General features: G+C 35.5%; 1 protein-coding gene and 1 pseudogene across 1 annotated transcript; both read right to left on the bottom strand.

Annotated features, from left to right (window-relative positions):
- Window positions 1–399: 399 nt before the first annotated feature.
- LOC120250337 lies at window positions 400–5,782 on the bottom strand (annotated as a pseudogene).
- A 6,387-nt stretch (window positions 5,783–12,169) lies between these two features.
- On the bottom strand, window positions 12,170–14,123 carry LOC120250326. The gene is made up of 6 exons (XM_039259135.1): window positions 13,986–14,123; window positions 13,688–13,913; window positions 13,173–13,596; window positions 12,522–12,891; window positions 12,233–12,443; window positions 12,170–12,177 (listed from the first exon to the last, which is right to left on the bottom strand). The coding sequence occupies exons 1-6, from the start codon at window positions 14,121–14,123 to the stop codon at window positions 12,170–12,172; spliced, it is 1,377 nt and encodes a 458-aa protein (XP_039115069.1).
- Window positions 14,124–20,532: the final 6,409 nt, after the last annotated feature.

Raw genomic sequence — 20,532 nt, 5'->3', positions numbered from 1 at the left:
TGACACGTGTTTTATATGATAATAATTTTTTTCCTATTGTGATTTGATGACACGTGTCAGATTTTAATAGGTTGGAACCATGGAATACACTGGTTCCAGAACCAGGAGAGATGGCTTCTCCGCGAAACAGACTCAACGGGCCAACACTTGAATCAAGCCGGGTTAAACAGCCCATGCTCACGTCTAAAAAACCCCAATCCATATATATATATATATATATAATTTACAAAATCAATTTTAGCTCAATCAATTTAAACTTTACAAAATCATAGAGAGATCGGATGATATTTCCAAATTTTTGGAACAATACAAGATAGATGAAATTTTAATGAAGAATGAAATATAAAAATAGCATTTAAGTTACATTACAACATAGAAAAAGCATGGTATAATAGATTACTATGAAGAAGCATAATATTGAGGAGCCAGTTCAGGCAAATGAGGAGCCAGTTCAGGCAACCACCAAAGTGGATCAATCCTTGTGAGGTTCCGGACATAGTTGTGATTAATTAGTTCTAACCAGCTCATTGAATATGATACACTATGGTTTTGATCGGAACAACACTGATGATGGATGGATCTGCAGAGTCTGCCTGCTTGCCAATGCCCTGTCAAGTAATATAAACATCGGCGATTAGAGTGAGAGAATGACGTTGCATCTTTAGCTGTGGAAAACCGTGAAATATTTCACATCCAATGCATGCTTTTATTGATAAAAAGGAGATATTTTTGAGATGTTTCTGCTGAGCAATCACATGAAGATGATGCTTTGTTTTAGGTTATGGTAGTGGGTAAAGAATCTATACCTGTACATTCCATCTGGTTGCTTCATAGCAGCATTGATAAAGAAAGCAGCAGTGAGACATCTCCAGAACTGAAGCATATCATTGCCGCGTGATGAGACTGACAAACCCATTTGATTTGTTGAACATGCCCTTGAATTTGACCGCAAAGAGTTTGTAAATCATGAGGAACACTAGGTCTTACAACAGAAGATTTTGGCATCTGCAAGGTAAAAAGAATGATTGTATAATGATTGAATGCAAATAGCATAAAATACATGGCCAACGACTTTTGGGTCTATTGGTACACGGGTCGCCGATAGAGCTCTCACCGATGGTGAGAGTTTGATTCTTGGCTGAGGGCACATTTCTGGGAATTGTGAATAGTGGTTATGTACGGGTGATTCCAGCGCTCACGTGAGTGCGGCCCCATCCCCACTTATTCCACCGAGGCTTGTGCACGTCCCTGGGTCTCTAATGGATTCGCCCCGCTCCTCTTTCCCAAAAAAAATAGCATAAAATAACTGTGAATGTCTCAAACATGCCTAAGGGATGGACTGTTGATAAAATTTTTGATGCACCATTTGTTCAAGTTTTTCTCAATTGTTTTATCTTTACTCATAACCATCTTGCTCTTATCAACACATTCTGAAAAAGCTCGAAATACATTGACTAGGGTTACATGATCCCCATCTGGAGTTGAAAAGCTCTTCCTTGCAGCTCTTGCTAAGCATGCAAACCATATTCAAGTCAGAAAGCATTACAAAGCGCTCGCATTAATGTTAAACTGAACAAACAGAGAGTTTACTTGGCATAACAATTAATCTAAATATGGAAACATACAAGAAATTTGACTATCAAACAAGCAAGATTTCTTATGTTACACGCGCTTGCAACAATTTTTTCCCCCAAGCACTTTATTCAACTATTCACTGGAAAGTGAAACAAGCAACTAATATGATCAATAAGTTGCAATCTTATCATGGATCCATAACTCTACCACACTTCTTCCATCCTCTCACAAGGGAAATAGAAAATTGATTCTATTAAAAGCATAGAGACCACAATCAACATCTCTTCCAAGCATTTGAACTCATTTGCCAAGATGAGTGCTTTGGAGTAAATAGGATCCAACGGTAACCACGCCATTTGTGTTGAAGATGTTTGATCAGAGACATATCACTGGAGCCATTGGTTGTTGCTCCCCAGGTGCCTGCACATCTTCCAACCTCCAGCTCATTCTACTGCAGCCGAAGATTAGTGAATTTAGCACTGAATTGGGATTCACATCATCCCAGAGTTATCTCATTGTTGTGTTTCATTTAGAATTTACTTTCACTGTATGTTTGTATTTTTATGTTTCATTTGTTGTGGTTGTATGAACTATGCTGCTTGACTGGCATGCATATCTGTTGTTTGTTTAAATGCTTGAATGAATTAATGAAATGAATGCAAGGGAATTTCAGAGCATCTTAGCTATCTATTCTTCTTCACTTCTCTTCCTTTCATTTTGTTCTTGTATTGAGAGTTTAACATTCAAGTGAACCTGAGTGTATTGTGAGAACATTCATACATTTCCTCCCACTCGATCCTAACAATTTGATGCCCAATTGCGTCTGACAGTTTGTAGTCATCTGTCAAAGTTTCTAAAAGGAATAATTGCTCCAAAGATTTCATAATTGTCATCCTGTTGGCAGCCATCCATGTAAAAAAAAAATGTTCAGCACAAGAAATTAGGTTAACAAAATAAAATAAAATATAAGCACCTATTTCAGGGTTCCCTTGCTTCAAATGAACCTTTAAATGTCATGTTAACAACATTAAAAAAAAAGTATTGGAGCAGTACCCATAAAAAAAGAAAATAACAGAAAAGAGATTTTATATGAGAGTCAAATCTACGTTGAAGGTTTTCTCGTGCCATTCCTAATCACCCATGCACCTATTTCAGGAGATGCATCATGCTTTCCCTTTCTTTGTTCACGTTGTTGTTGTTGTTTTTTTTTTGGCATATCCTCTGGTTGCCTTGCATTCAAATTTATGTCAAAAACATTTCTTTTGTTTAAAAAAAAAATTGAAGAAGAAGTGATGCATCAATGCTAGTAAAAGTAGGTCTACAAATAACATAAACTGGAAAATAAATAAATAAATAAACAATAAAAAAATTATATATCAATGCTAATAAAAGTAGAACTTCAAACAATAGAAATCAGCATGGTGTTCAACAATTACCTCGATGGTTTCTCCATGAAATCATACCCAATAATGTCATCAATGCCAAGGGTCTTTAGCTGTAGTACAACATTTGCAAGGTTGCACCTCTTTATCTCAGGAATGGTTGAATCACTTTGCATGCAAAACTCAGATTCTGGATATAATCTAGCATTTTCCAGGCCCCTCACTTCCAGCACGACCAGTACATTAAAAGGCATTTATCATCTACTACACCAAATGCAATAACTGTACAAGACAAGGAAAAATTTCAAGCATAAACAAATTAGATTTTAAAATCCACTTAAATTCAGTGCTACCAACCATTTGCTATACAACCACAAATCAACTACAGAAGCATAGCATCCTTGTTACAGAGAAAAGGATGAAAGTATAGAGTCAACAGAAGTTGTCTATCGCAGCAAGTATAATAGGATCATGCAATCCAACAGAACAATTCAATCATATCCAAAATATTCGTGGGTGATTAAAGACTCTATGTTGGTCTTTGACCTGTATATAATTAGTAATTGAACTTATTTTACTTACAGTAAGATTGAGGGTAGTGCTGCAACATTATAAACAGTACATCATGGAACCTAATCAATATGGGAAACTGACAACTGCTCATGGAAAATTTGTTCTTTGTAGGGCAGAAACACTATAAAAATAATTCATGTTTTGTAAAAATAGATATTTGTACTAATTAGAAAAATTCATATACAGTGTGTCAGAAAAAAATACTTCAGGGGCATTTGTTATCATGGCAAATATAAGCCTAAACATAGCAAATCAATCTCTCCAAGTTGCTATTTATCATTGTAAAAGATGGTCACTATTATCATTTTTTTCATTTCAAAGGCACTTTTATTAGAAAAAAAAATAAAAGTACTCGAACAAAGTAATAAAAGTCTGCTTCTAACAAGACTAAATAGGCCATTAAGGTTCTAACAACTGACTGATAACACAATTTTTCCAGCCATTTTAGAAGTTGGTATTGGACAAACTAATCAAAACACAGCAACAGCTTGCTCAGATTATGCGTGATATAGGGCTCTAGGAACAAAATCACATAGAAGACGCTTCAAGAATATCCATATATATCAAATAGCCAGAAAATGAAATGAGCTAATTATAAAGAACACTAATTTATCCACCTCCTTTGTTGAGCCTGTGATTTCGAAGTTGGGATGACGATCAATGACTCCATTCCTGTAACTTGATTGTATAAACGGGCCTTGACCAATCCAGGATCAACAACATATTCGATCCAGGGATTGTTACTATTAAGTACACATCATATCCCTTACTTTTTTGCCTTAGATAAAAGCTTACAAGAACTTTACACAACAGAGGCAGAATTTAGAAAAATACAAATAAAATAAAAATTAAATAAAAAAAGCTCTGCATAGTCATTGTAAAAATTGCATATATATGTCTCTGAGCTTCTAATCAGAAAGAATTTGATAATTTTAGACAATTTGTAACATTTGGATAGACAAACAACATAAGCGTAAGTCCTAACCCTAGTTCAAAATCCATATCCATAGAAACAATAAAATAGCACCACCCTTTCCAGTGCACGCTATAATCTCTATCAAATCTAACACTATTGTTCTGTTTAGATCTTATGCCATCAGGAATAGTTTGTGTAACTTTCCTAGTAATGATAATGACTATATCTATCTGGATAAAAAAAGTTGCATTTCACAAGGCAAACAAGGTCCATCAGTGATAATGATAAGTTGGTAAAGTTTACAAAGTCAATGGAAACCAGCATAGTTACCTTGCGGAACCAGATGGGGCAGGCTTGAAGGCATTCATTTGCTGCTCTGAGGGAAGAGAAGGTTAAATAGGAACTGTTATGACTTTCCTACTGTCCTCGGGCGGTTTATCTAGACGCCCGTGAATAAGTTTCTCAATTGACTCAATCTCTTCTTGTCCTGTCAAAAATACAAGGATATCTCTGGGGCCCTCCTCCAAGTATATCTAACCAAACATCAAATGCAAGGATTTTTATTAAATAATTAATTGCACATAAACTTTATAATTATATTAAAATATTACTTATAATTAAAATATTAATTATATAAATTAATAACTTATAATTTTTATTAGTTACAATAATAAAAATAAAAAATATTGAATAAAAAATTATAAAATAGGTGGGACCCCAAATTTGGGGTAGAAAAAGGGGATGGGTTGGAGACAACCATGACCCCAAATTTGGGATTTGGAGTCATGGTTGGAGATGGCTTGAGGCTGAGTAACACCAATAGCTTTACCATTTTGGCAAAATCTAGCATTAAACAAAAACTGGGGCAATTCTGCATTGTAAATCCAACAAATATTTCCCCAATCATCAAGAGGAGCTTACGGGTGGTTTTTCCGCTTCCAATTTCGCCAACAAGATATCATTTTTCCTCACTTCATCAACAATCCTACACTCAATTGCAAACACCAAAATCGCAAGTCCATCATAAGTAGCTCAGAAATACCAAACTAGAAGCAATTGTGAATGAACTAAAAAAGCCACAACCTGAAGCAATGGGGAGTGAATTCCTCTGTTGGTGATGCAATCCCGCTGGTAGTGTTCAGTAGAAAGGTGTGTAAGAGGGGAGAATAGAAGGGATGGGGAAAAGGCAGAGAGAAAGAGGAGGAAGAGAGGAGAGAAAAGAAGGAGAGCTATTCGTTGCCCCGTCTCCATTCATTGGATACATCTTAAAGCCTGACAACATACAATAACCCATTTCACCTATTGGTTACCAGTCAACCATTACTCTGATCCTCATGATAATGTTTCCTCCACTATCTTGATCCCCATACCGTAATTACATAATAAAATCCTTAAATTTAGTGACACCTGTCAGTCACCTATTTGCCCATTGGATCTCCTTGGATGATTCTCAGCATACCTCTCGGTTTGGTTTTCTTCCACTTGAGTTCGTTTGACCTGGTTAATCATGACAGTTGGGCTATCCACTGCTCCCTCCACAGTCAGTATAGGGAAGTGGCCTTGTTTATACATAAATAATAATAAATAATTAAATGCATCTCCAAAATATTCAAATCTCCGGATCAGATAAGAACACCGATCTTGAGGCGATAAAAATATTAAAAATACACAAATCTCGGATCAACTAAGAGCATTGATCTTGAGGTGATCCAAAATATTCAAAATACACAAATTTTTAGATCAACTAAGAGCACAGATCTCAAGGTGATCTAAAATATTAAAATCTCCAGATCAGCTAAGAGCACCGATCTCGAGGCGATCCAAAATATTCAAAATACACAAATCTCCGGATCATCTAAGAGAACCGATTTTGAGGCGATATAAAATATTCAAAATACACAAATCTTTGTATCAGTTTAGAGCACCGATCTCGAGGCAATCTAAAATATTCAAATCTCCAGATCAGCTAAGAGCACTGATCTCGAGGCAATCCAAAATATTCAAAATACACAAATCTCAAGATCAGCCGAGAGCACAGATCTCAAAACGGTCTAAAATACCCAAATATCAGCATCAACCAAAAGCACAGATCTCGAGGCGATCCAAAATATTCAAAATACACAAATCTTTGGATTAGCTAAGAGCACCGATCTCGAGGCGATCCAAAATATTCAAAATACACAAGTCTCTGGATCAACAAAGAGAACCGATCTCGAGACAATCTAACATATTCAAATCTCCAGATCAGCTAGGAGCACCGATCTCGAGGTGATCCAAAATATTCAAAATACACAAATCTCCGGATCAGCTAAGAGCACTGATCTCGAGGCGATCTAAAATATTCAAAATACACAAATCTCTGAATCAGTTAAGAGCATCGATCTCGAGGCGATTTAAAATATTGAAATCTCTGGATCAGCTAAGAGCACTGATCTCGAGGTGATCCAAAATATTTAAAATACACAAGTCTCCAGATCAGCTAAGAGCACCGATCTCGAGGTGATCAGAAATATTTAAAATACACAAATCTTTGGATCAGCTAAGAGCACTATCTCGAGGTGATCCAAAATATTCAAAATACATAAATCTTTGGATCAGCTAAGAGCACCGATCTCGAGATGATCTAAAAGATTCAAATCTCCGGATCAACTAAGAGCACCGATCTTGAGGCGATCCAAAATCTCAAGATCAGCTGAGAGTATAGATCTCAAAACTGATCTAAAATATCCAGAGCACCGATCTGGAGGAGATCTCAATCCCGAAATATGCCATGAATACAAATCACGAGTCAAATATATACATATATATATATAATAAATATAATAAATTAAAATAAAAATATTAATTAAATTAAATTTAGATAAAAAAAATATAGGATAAAAGATAAAATAAAACAGAACAGCTAAAATAAATGAAATCAGATAAAAATAATATATACAATAAAATATACCAAATCAGATAAAAAAATTATATAATAAAATAAATTAAAATAAAAAAATCCGATAATATATATATATATGATCAAATAAAATAATCATAAAATAATAAAATAAAATAAAATAAAGCAATCAAATTGGACGAATAAAATAAAATAAAAAAATTAAAAAAATCATCAAATAAGAAATATGTATAATAAAACAATAATAAAACAAATTAAAAATAACTAATAAAAAATATGATAAAAAATAAATAATAATAATAAAAATATATATTAGGTATCTATATGATGATAATAATAAATTAAATAATATATATATAATCAAATCAAATCAAATATGTGTATATAATAATAACAAGAAAAAAATAATAAAAATAAAAATAAAAATAATAAAAATAATAAAAATAAGAAAATAATAATTATAAAATATACATAGATATTATAATTTTAAAAAATAAATAATAATAATATTTAGGGATGTAGGGGACGAGGTCGCCCACGATCGACATGATGCCCAGTTGTTGATGACATGACGTGCAGTTGGATGACCACGATGGGGAGGCAACAGTTAAAAAAAAGGGTTTTAAAAAGGGGATTGGGGGAGAAAAAAAAAGACGGACGGAGAGAAGAGGAGAAGAATGAAGGAAAGGGTGAGAGAAGACTGAAGAAGAAGGAACCAGCAAGAGAAAGACAGAAAGAAGAAGGCGAAGAAAGAAGGTCTTTTTTTTATTCTCTCACTACCAAACATCTATATATAATACTTATAAAGAAGAAAGGTTGTTGCCAGTTTTCGTCGCCGTTGCTGCCTGCTGCCGTTGTTGTAGCTGTCATCGCAGCCGTTGTCGTTGCCGTCGCCATTGCTGCCTGCTGCCGTTACCGTTGCTGTAGCCGTCACCGCAGCCGTTGTCACTGCCATCACCATTACTGCCAACATTTGTGGCCTTCGCCCTTATCGTCGCTTGTTATTGCTCGTCTCCTAATTATAGCAGTAACCATCACTACTGCTGCTGCTGCCAACGACCACCATATAGCCAAAAGATAAGGGGAATATGAAGGATTCATCCATGGCGATCTGCCTTTCTTAGCTAAAGCATGGTAGGCCTCCGCTCCCATTATCTTGACTGAAGATCTGGCTCTCCTATGTTTGTATTTTCCCCTGTGCTATGGGCTCCATTCCTCCTTGGCTCGCCATCTCTCACTCCATCGTGAAATGGTTGTCTCCCTTCGGATGAGTGGTTTTTGAGTCCCATCTTCATATGAAGCGCCGGAGTTGTCCGAGCCCAGCCTCTGCCGATGTTGTACGCACCAATCAAGCTAAAATTACATAATGAAACAACCCGAACACTGAAGCCTCTACACTTGAAGAGATGAAAGTACTGATGAACTGTGATAACTTAACTGAAGATCTCCAGAACTCCTCTGCAGTCACGCTTCCAATTGAAGAGCATATCATTCTGACGTGCAGAGCTGAAGAGGCTGAAGAAGCATCAAAGAAGAAAATTGAAGCAGCCTTGCTCAGAGTAGAAGAAGCAAATTAGTCTCACAGGAGTTGCTACTCTGTTAGGATTGAGTGACTGGATGAGCAACACACACTCTGCTCTGCAGGAATTCTGTAACTAGGAGTATAACAATCACACCTGAATTTCACTCAGTTCTCACAAAGTATAATCACTTCAATGTCATACAACAAGAGCAAAGAGAAAAAGAAAGAAGGCTGGAGTTTTTCTCACACTGAATAACTTATTTCATTCAATCAAACACCATGCATTTAAACAAACACCTAGCAGACCAACCTTCATGGTTGTACAGTACATGCATAGAGTATATTCATCTCAACCAAACATTACAAACAAACACAGTAAAAAGGTAAATTTAATCATCCCCAGGTGCAGCACAAACACTTGCATCCTGTTAAACAACTTTCTATCCTATCTTGATTTGAGTCCCAAGATGAGAAGTACCAATGCTGAATTTCTGGAGAATTCCTGGAGCTGCAGCAGTGTGAGCATCTTGTGTTATGTTCTGATCAATGTCTCCAACATACTCATGGTGAAAGAAGCCAAGAAGGAGGTGAGAACCAGTCAGAGAGTTCTAGAGGAGCACAAGAAGAAGATCTAGTCAAATAACACATTGGAAAACTATGCCTACAACATGTGGAATACAAGCAATGATGATAAGATCACCTCCAAAGTCGACAATACTGACAAGAAGAATTTAAAAGACGCCATTGATGAGGCTATTCAGTATTTGGATAGCAACCAGCTCGCCAAGCCTATGAGTTCGATGACAAGATGAAGGAGCTAAAAAAAATTGCAACCCCATTAATGCAAAGATGTATCAAGATGCCATGGTCGACATGGCCGGGAGAATGGATGAGGGTGGTCCTTCAGCAGATGTCGATGGCGGTGCTGGTCCTAAGATTAAAAAGGTGCAGGACTAGCTCTCAATGGTTCTTTTCTCAGCATACTAGTGAGACTCAAAAGATGCGGAGCGTGGTTTTGACCAATTCATGAAGGAGATGGCAACAGTTTTAGGACATGTTAAGTAATGTCCAAAGAACTACTGAAAGGGCATGATTCTGATGAAGGACATTTTTCTTTGAATTAGGACGTGATCTTAATGACCAACAGGGGATGGTGAAACCGAAGACTCTTTATGCAGACTTATTAGATTTGAGTTTGTTTTCATTCTAAACATGACAAGCTAAGAACATAAGAAACGACTGCTTCATTGGATCCAAAAGCTCAAACATTTGCATGGTGATGATGAGGATGATTCACTGCACCTGATAAGCCAATTTGCAGTTCACTACATGAATGTGAGCTTTTCTTGTAGAAAGCATGGTGCAAATATGGTTGATATCCACACAGTTGCTGCATTTTCAAGTCTAAAAGCTATCATGGAGTTAATAAGCTTGCTTGTCCAGTTATTTTCTTTTTAATTGGATGTTTTTTTATGTGGCAAAGAAAATGATGAAGATAATGCAAAAGGATGTGATCTTCTTGATAATGATGATGATAGTGACGACGATGATGATGATAGTGAGGAAAATAAAGTACTTGATGATCTAATTATAACTGATTATGAAGAAACGCCATCATAGATGGCCTTTGAAACAAATAATATGGTCAGATGCATAGAGAGATATCCATTATTGGAGCCATTAAATGGCCGGAGGCATAAAATATATATATATATATATATATATATATATATATATATCTTTATAGCAATGCCATTTTTTTTAACATATATATATATATGGCAACAAAAGAATGCAACTTATATGTTTTGCTGTTAATAATAAAGCAATAATAAAAAAAAATGTGTTAACTCTTTATATAAGGGTGTGTTTGGTTTGATGTAGTTGAAAATGCAGTGGATTTTCAATTACAGTGTATTTGTAAATCCATGGATTTGAACATGCAGGAGAATGAAATCTGTTGTTTGGTTAACTGTATTTGAAAATACTGAATTTCAGAATTTTGTGTTTGTTTGGAAGGATTTTTAAATCCGGATTTGATAAACATGTGTTTGTTTTGATGGATTTAGAAGATATAAAAACCATGGTGAGGTTACACCCATAAGGATAAATATGTTGATTAGATTAAATTTTATTCATCACAAAAACAAAATCTATTAGATTTTAATGATAAAAAAATTCATTAAATTGTATTGTTATAATATTGGATAGAAAAAAAAATCATATTTATATTTTTAATTTTTCGTAATGTTTGTATTTATTTATTTTATAAAATAACCCTTATTTTAAAAATAATGATAATAAATTCGATAACACAACCTAGAAATGTGAAAATCAAAAATTAAAATAAAACTATATAAAATTATAAATTTCAAAACTTCAAACTTCTACATATATAACTTCAAAATTCTATAACCTGACAAGATATATATCATGAGATAGAAAAAATAAATTAATACACTAAAGATAATGAACATTCAAACACCACATAACTTATAAAGCACAACAAATTCTCTATATTATTGCAATAAGCATCATTATAGAACACTAACAAATATTATAAAAAAATCATTATTTATAAACATCAAAACTTATAGGTACTTACAAAAACAACAAACAAACAACCAACAACTCCATATAGGTATTTATCTCCATATTACGACATATGAAATTTCACAACATACAACACATCAAACTTAACTATAAATACATATTAACCTAGTTATGAACCTCCTCACATAAGTACTCCATATAAAAACCCATAATATTCCACATTTCACCATATATTACACACACAAAAATAACACATGAGAACTCCCATCACAAATAAGTTTCCACTATATATAGAGAGTAGAATTATCCTTCATCGGCGAAATAAAGTCATTCCTCCTGAAATTAATATAAGAAAACAAGAACATTAATACAAAAAGGAAAGATATAAAATGTAAAGAATGAACAACTACGAACAATGAAGATAAAAAATTTCTTACCATCACATCAAAGGTCCTGGTTGACACCATCAAAGAATTTTCTTACCCAAACCTTGCGAAATTCCTCACGCATTCCAAAGAAGGTTCTAGCACGTGTGTCATCAGCCATCAAGTGTTCATACACCATAAGAGCTTGTTCTATGGAATATCCATAATGTGTCAATTTCATGCACTCATCTTGAATTTCTACTGCAAAGCTCACTGATTGACTGGATCTGACTGAAGCAAATGCGTCTTTGATGGTGGTTGACAATTCACGGATTGCATCATCGGGATCATTTGCTTTGCGCTTACCTTTCCCTTTCTTTTTCCTCAACGGACTTGTTGTTGACACTGGCTCAGAAATATTGCCTTGACTATGTGGAGAGGCATCACCATAACCATATGCCTCCTCGAAAGACATATTATCAAAATGCTGGGCTTGAGGGAACGCTTCTGGTTCAGTGTTGTAATCCATTTGTGCTCCAATACGACTTCCAGATGGGATGGCACGATGACCGGTAGCTTGATCATTACCACAAATAGCCTCAAGAAGATCATAATCCTCAATGGGCTTATTCAAATAAGGCTCATCTTGTGTGTGGACCTGCATTTTAGCATCAATTAAATTATTTCAAATGATCAATTGAAAACACAAAATAAATTTCTGTTCAAAATTTATTACCTTAATATACTCTATGTACTCAGCCTCTCCCATGACAATCATTTTGAGATTATCATCCCATCCCATACCACTCATCTCTTTTAATTTTTTTATTCTCACCCATCTTCTCCTTATTGTTCTGAGATGGTTACTTACATTAGCTTCCGTAACTGTCACCCCGAATGTATCATTCATGGCTCGAACTGCAGCATGTATTGCTTGTGGTTTGAATCCTTTATCTACTTTTAAGCCTTGCTCAACTTGGCTAGCCATAAACCTTATGAAGTATCGACTTTCAGTTAGTGTCCATCTCTTATTTCCTGATGCCCTTAATCTGCTCTTGGTAATTGATGCTGTCTGGCTACCTTCAAATGCACTATCTCCTTCCATTCTGCATCATTGAAAGGTATGCAAAAAAAAAAAAAATTGCAATACGTATAAAGCATGAATAATATTAGAAGCATGAAAATTAAAAAAATGGCATGAATGAATTCAAAGATTAATAAACATCAAACAAAAAAATATTTGTTATAGTTCTACATTGCCATAGAATAGTGTTTAATGCAAAACATAGATAAATAATATTGGAAACAACAGCACGATAACAGGCCAACATGTAACATAAGAACATTTAATGCTATGGTTTGTCAACATTACAGGAAATAGAACTACTTGTTTGCCCACATCTCGGCTGCAATTTGATCACGACGGATAGCCCACTCTTGTGCTTCTTCTCTTTGTTCCCTAAAGGTGGTTTGTGAAGACCGATGTGGTATCCAATCTTCCTCAGACGGAATAAAGTCATCCTCACCGCCGTTGAGGATGTAATTATGTAAGGTACAACATGCCAAAACAAGTTCTGCTTGTGTCTTAAATGGAAAAAAAGGTCTGGATGCGAGGACTTTAAAGCGGTTCTTCAAAGAACCAAATGCACGTTCAATGGATGTGCGTGCAGATGAATGTCGTAGATTAAAAAGCTCCTTAGGATTTGCAGGTGTTCGAGAGCCAAACTCTTTCAAGTGATATCTAACACCCCGGTAAGGGGGTATAAACCCAGGTCTTGTGGCATAGCCGGCATCAACCAAATAATACTTTCCTAATAATAACATATAGAAATATGTTAACGAATTCGATTATTATAACTAATTTCATTTCAACTTTTTTTTATGATAGAAAAATTTAGATACCTTCGGGGACTTTTAACCCATTTGGTCTTTCGAGTGCATCACGAAGAACTAAGGAATCATGCGCCGATCCTTCCCAACCAGCTAATACAAAAGTGAAACGGAGGTCAAAATCTACAGCAGCAAGGACATTTTGTGTTGGGTATGGTTTTCTTCCTCGAAATGCTGCTACTTCAGATACTGGGACAGAAGCATGAATATGTGTCCCATCTAAGGCCCCAATGCAATCCTATAGTTAAGTATTATTTGTTAGAATTCATTTCACCAAAAATGTAGTTATTTTAATTCAACATAACAATACCTTGAAGTAAGGGTATAATGTGTTCCTTGTTGCTATATATGGTGGTGTTCGCGTACTTGGTGGTCTCACGAATTCATGTTGTAATTCACCAATTGCGAATAAGACATGATTGAAATACCTACTAACGGTTTCCCGCATCGTAGAAAAAGTATGTGCAATGACACGGTTGCGTTGGTTGTGACCTATGGTGTGCAAGAACATTAACAATTGCTCCTCCACACTCATGTATAATGTATCTCGTAGAAGCCCTTTTCCACGTAATATTGAGCATAGGTTGAAGAAAGTAGATTTGTTCATACGAACCATATTAATACTAGTGGCATCATTCCCATCTATTAACCTAGATAAATAATTTTCCCTTATTTCTAATTTTTCACGGGATGGTTCCCTACAAATTCTATGTCTTTTGTTCTGTACGAATAATAGAACAGCATAGGCCACCGCTAACACTGTTATTTGCATAAGGTATAGGTCATCGTCTCCTTCAAAATGATCCATCTATTGCAATATTTGAAATAAAATAAGTAAACTTCATATTATAATCCATCTATTGGAATATTTCAAAATGATCCATCTATTGCAATACATGATAATCTTTGCAATGGAAAAAAAATTGAAAATAGCATACAAAAGTAAAGACAGTATGATCATAGAAATTTCATTAATAACTCTATTTTGTGTTAGAAAGTTTAACTTGTCATATCATGCTCTACTTATATCTACTAATGTAAACATGAAAATAGGGAACATTATATGCATGCAAACATGAATTTGTAGTAATAGTGATGTTAAAATAATATTAAGAAGTACATATTTGCAAACATGATATGCATGCAAACATGAACATGCCATAGTAAAAAAAGTGCAAAAGATCATCCGAAAAGTTATTGCCATGAAGTGGAGAAGCAATGAATATGTGAAGTTGATGTGAATCGGGTCATTAATAATGAATGATGTTGATATGAAAAAAATTTAATATGCCATAAAAAATTTATCTAAATTATAAATATACATGATTTGAAAGTAATGTTATATACAACTTGTTCACCTATATTTATTATTATATTTTTATGGTGTACAATTTTTATTATTTTTATTATTTTTTTTATGCACCCATTCTGTCAGGGTAATTGAAGCAAAAGGGTTTGGAACAGAAAGAGAGAGATAGATTGAACAAAGAGAGTGGGTGGGCGAGAAAACCTTAAACAAATTGAGTTTCGCAAGTTCTTGAGTATGTGTGCTAAGTGGCGCACAATATCAACTTCATGTGTTACTGGTGTTGTAATAATGTTTTTGTTTCAATAACCTGAGAGCATACAGGTCCTCAAAAAAGATAAAACCAACAATTTTTTTTTTCTTAAAAGATTTCCTTTAATACGTATATTTTTTTTCTTAAAACATCCATTTCAATTACCACATGGAGATAAAGAACAAAAGAAGCATATGAGCATGACCTAAGACAGATTACAACTTCGCTCCCCAAATTAAGAAATACATTCTTCCAAGGCCAAAACATTAAATAATTCAAAAAAAAAGAAAAAAGAAAATTAAGCAACCAAATAATTTCCATTGTCCATATTCTCCGCACAACACAATGGACATATGAATTAAGTATTCCCCCCAATGTTTTTAAATCCAAAAACTAAGTCTCCACAATATATCTGTATATATATATATAATAATAAAAGATATCAATCTCAAATCCTAACAAACACAAATCACTCTCTCTCTCTCTCCAAATCTCTTCCCAAAACCATGAAACATTAAGAGTTAATATAAGACACATATCCCATTAATTATGAAAGCTTTTAAAAAGGAAAAATAATTACTAAATTTAAGGAGATTATTATTAATGAAAGAAAAACCTAACAAAAATTACCAAAATTGACAAGAAATGGGGGAAAAATATAAAAAAACAAGAGATAGATGGGAGAAGAGGAAATACCTTGAAGTGATCACCGTGAAACAAGTCCCTCTCGGTTGGAAGCAAACCACAAGATTTCTGAAAAATTTGTTGGATTGAAGAAAAAAGATAAGATTTCAAAAAAAACAAGATCTGCAATCCAACCTCTCTTGGTTGATCTCATACTCCTAAGAAGAACATCGAAATTGGGAGGTCGGATTTGGGAAAGAAAAAATACAAACCTTGAATCCTCGCAAAGATCACCTTCTGATGCTACTCCTAAGAAGAAGAAAACACTGGGACCCCGGATATGGAAAAGAGAAAAACACGAGAATATGGAATCCTCTCACCTTCCCGCTTTTTCCCAACCAGTCTCGTGAATCCCTCACGTGATGATCACGTGAGGGATTTTATGATCGAGATTTTTGTTTTACAGCCAAAATGGCTGTAAAACAAAATCCATCATCCATGGGATTTTCACATCCCTTTGAAAAGCAAATACAATGAAACAAACAACAAATTTCTGAAGTCAAGGAATTTGGTTATACATTGGAAAACCAAATCCTCCAAACCAAACACACCCTAAATGAAGCATACTATGCTTCCATGCAGAGAGTGATATGGTCATGTATGGGATTACAGCTAGCATGTTAGTGTATGGAAAGAACAAGTGCATGGGATTATAAAATGGATAAGACACATGGATGGGATATGTTTGGAAAGAATATTTGGGTTGGATGATTGATGAAATCCTGATGATGATATAACATTTGGCCTTTCAATAGGAGTGATGTTTGATTATATGATAAGTGTTGCAGATCTCATTGTAACCAATTTGTGCAAGTGTTTTAAGACAAGAAACGTGTAACCCTGAGAACCAATGTTTCAAGATTATGAGCATCACCAGTTATGAAACTACTTTCCCACTGAAGCGTTAGATATATATATACACCAATTATTGGTTAAAGGAGATAGTCTCAGGAAAAAAGAAATTTATGCAAAATTGCAAATTATTACCATGAATGATTTAACTTTATTTGTGTTTCACAACAATGAGAAGCAGATCAACTGGTCTTTGATTTGAGGTATTAGTGAGCTTCATCAAGGCCAAGTACAAGAGAAGCTTTACGTAATTTGCAAAGAGTTATATAAAATATTTATAGGAGTTTTTAGCCTATTATTATGCAAGATTGAGTTCAAAGTGACAAGAAGACTAGTTTTGCCATGCATCAAATATCATTCAAGGAGAAGTGAGCCCTAATCAAAATAAATGAAAGTTAGCAAAGGATACGTGAAAGAAAGCTTGTAAATTTTATTAAGTGGGGCCTCCATTGATGTAATAAAGGTTGCATGCTATATGGACGTGGTGGCCCATTAACCATAATAAAAAAAGAAGAAATTAGACAATGGTTGATTTGGACATTTCAGACGGAGGCTACATGAAGAAATATATTATTATCACACGGAAGCATCCTATGTAACATCAAGAGTGCCAATTTATTCTCCGGTGCACAAGACGGCAACAAAGTATACAATGCAGTAACGATGTATATATATATATATATATATATATATATATATATATATATATATATATATGTATCAAAACGGCAACATTTGTTAGAAAAATATACAAATTGCAAAGTGATAATGGAATATATATTTCAAAGCAGCAGCAAGGCAAGCAACATGGTAACAAGGCACATGTGGCGATCTATGATATATGTATATATGTATAAAGTTATGTGTTCACAAATAAATGATGTAATAAGAATATATATATATATATATATAAAAAATGAAATAACCAATTAATAAGATTTATAATTTGCACATTTTCTTGTCTTTACTTGTACTTGAGCACTTAATCAGAAGTTCCCAAGATTTTAATATGGGGTAATTAATAATAGAGGCTTGCCTTTGTTAGGAATGGAAGAGTCCACAAAAATAAAATAAATAAAATAAACAACATTTGTGATTCGATATATCTCCTATTGTCTCTTCACAGACACGACGCCAGGGTGGGTATTTTCGATCCCATAGGTCCTTCATTATAACTGCGATAAGGGCTCAATAGTCATACAAAATCTCCATGTGTCATTTTTTTTTCTTGATCAGGATCACCGGTGATGAAAAAGGACTTGTGTTAGGCTGTGTTACCCCTTCTTTGATTATGTCTCCGACGAGGTGTTCGATCTCAACCTTCTGAAAATGTGGGTATCTATAATTAAGGATGTACGTTGACTGGTGCAACCCCTGGTAATAAAAGAATTTTGTGGTCGAACTCTTGAATTGGTGGAACTCTTGCCGAAAATTAGAATATGTCTTCATACCTTGTTAACAGGTGCACCAGTTGGTCTACAAATTATGATGATGCATTTGGTCTCAATGCTTGTTGAAATATTTGTAGATTGGTCCTTTGCCAACTCAGTCAGTGAAATAGAGATATGAAGAAATTGGCTTGTTGTATGACTACGAGTACTTCGCTTCATTGATGTAGGTGTGGTATCTTAGATGCTTTGTTGTTATAGACCATGAAGATAGACCATTGTGCTTCCACTCTCGAACTCCATCCAAAGCTGTTGATAATCAAAAAAACTATTTGGCCTAAACCAGACAGCCAATGGACTCCGAGGACTATGTCTGCTCCGAAGACTAGCAATAGGAGAAGATCCACGGGAAATGTCACTTGCCCCAACTGTAGTGGTACTTGCTGGCACTCGCCTCGATCCGCAAGTAAGCACCTCACCGTTTTCTCACCATCACACGAAGGTGCGAGGATGGTTGCAAAGACAAGTTCTAAATGGTTTGCCCAACGGTTTTGTATGAAGTTGTTTGTTGATCCACTATCTATAAGAACCATAACTTCCTTCCCATGTATCTTACCAGTTATTTTCAATGTTGAGGGAAACAAGAAGCCGTTTAATGCATGAATTGAGATGTAGGGAGTGCGCTCCATCAACAATGACTACATCTGGATTTTCAAGCGCAGGCACAATATCTAGTGGTTCTTGCTCCTTGATTTTACCACCAATTTCATCACCTTTGTTAGACATGAACAAAGGAACTGTGGGGAAGTGCAGCGGTGGCCATGGGTAAACTTTGAATCACAGTTGGAACAAAGTACCTTTTCCCTTCTTGTTGCCATTTCAGCCGGTGTTGACTATTTAATGGGGTATGCGCCCTGAAAAAGAAGAAGAACGTGGTTGGGTGGCACATTTGCATTCACTAGTGTGTTTGATGCAATAGTCGTGGCGAATTGAACCGTTATTGCTGAGATGCTCTTGTAGCATTGCATTTATCTTCAATAAGGTTAGCTATTCTAATGGCTTCGTGGATAGATGGTGGTCTTGTATATCTCCCTATAAACCTGATAAGAAACAATTAAGGAGACTGGTAGAACTGAGGCCCTGTATTTGGGTGGAGAGGCATTCGAACTCTGAAAGATAGGCTACTACAATCATCTGTTGCTTTAGTTTAAAAAGCTGAGCTTCATGGTTAATAAAGGTCGAAGGCCCAAAATGGAGCTTGGTTCACCGAGCGAAATCCTACCATGATGGCATCTGTTGTGTAGAGTGCAACCAATGGTACTATTGCTGTGCTTCTCGAAGCATGTAGAACGCTGCAATGCCTATCTTTTGGTCAGTCTGAACCTGGTGGAAAATGAAGAAGTGTTCTATCTGGAAGATCTAAGACAACACTCCTTCTCCCGAAAAAAATAATGGCACCTTGAGCTTCGGAAGCCATGCCAGAGTTGGGGATGTTGGCTACGTACTTTGGGTGACACTGAGGTGTTGTTGCTGGTGGGCAACCGTCGTGGTTGGGAGTGACAATAAGAGAGGTGGTGAGGGATTTGGGTGTGATAGTAAGTGAGGGGGTGAGGGATTTGGCCTTTCTAACCTAGTGAATTTCACCATTATGTGGGTCATCATTGATTGCTGACAACGCCCCTTGCATGTAACCCGCAAGTGCATAGGTTTATCGAAGTAATAAATCCCAGATAAGTGGGTATCGTATCCATAGGGAATAGTGAATAGAAATACAACGATTGCTATTTAACTAGGATGAGAATGAATCAATGATAGTGTGAATAATATTTATATGAAAGACTAAAAGAAATAAGAAAGAGAGGCACGATAAAATGAGAGGAAAGGCAATCGATAGAAGTGGGGTACTCGGACAATGCTCCCCCTAGGACTAATGTTTCAAGTACAAGACCAACTATTATGTCTCCTAATTGATGCTTAATGAGTTGTGGAAATCCTTAAACACACGGTCCCAAATCTAAGGTCAACCGTGACTAACTCTACACTATGTCCCGGCAGAGAAATTGATCAATCTCAACACCTCACACTGTGTAGAGTTGCAAGACACTCTAGGGATTCCAAGTGATAAACCCTATTCCAATGTATAGATCTAGCCCTTTGGTCAAGGCGAAAGAGCCCTAGTCGTAATTAAGCCCTAGGTGCTAAAGTCACTTCAACGCTTCACTCCATTGCCTGTGCAACTAAGCCCAAGCGGAGGTCATTCCTTAGCCCATTCACTCTACTATGACTGCAAAGAACTCTTGGAATGTGGAGGTAGAATAAATAACATCGGAGGGGAAAGGGGACGCTCCGCTACCTCTCGACTCACCCTCTCAAC

This window comes from Dioscorea cayenensis, chromosome 3, assembly GCF_009730915.1.
Source record: "Dioscorea cayenensis subsp. rotundata cultivar TDr96_F1 chromosome 3, TDr96_F1_v2_PseudoChromosome.rev07_lg8_w22 25.fasta, whole genome shotgun sequence".
NCBI lineage: Eukaryota > Viridiplantae > Streptophyta > Magnoliopsida > Dioscoreales > Dioscoreaceae > Dioscorea > Dioscorea cayenensis.
Note: the sequence above shows the minus strand (reverse complement) of the source record. Positions and strands in the feature narration are given on the sequence as shown.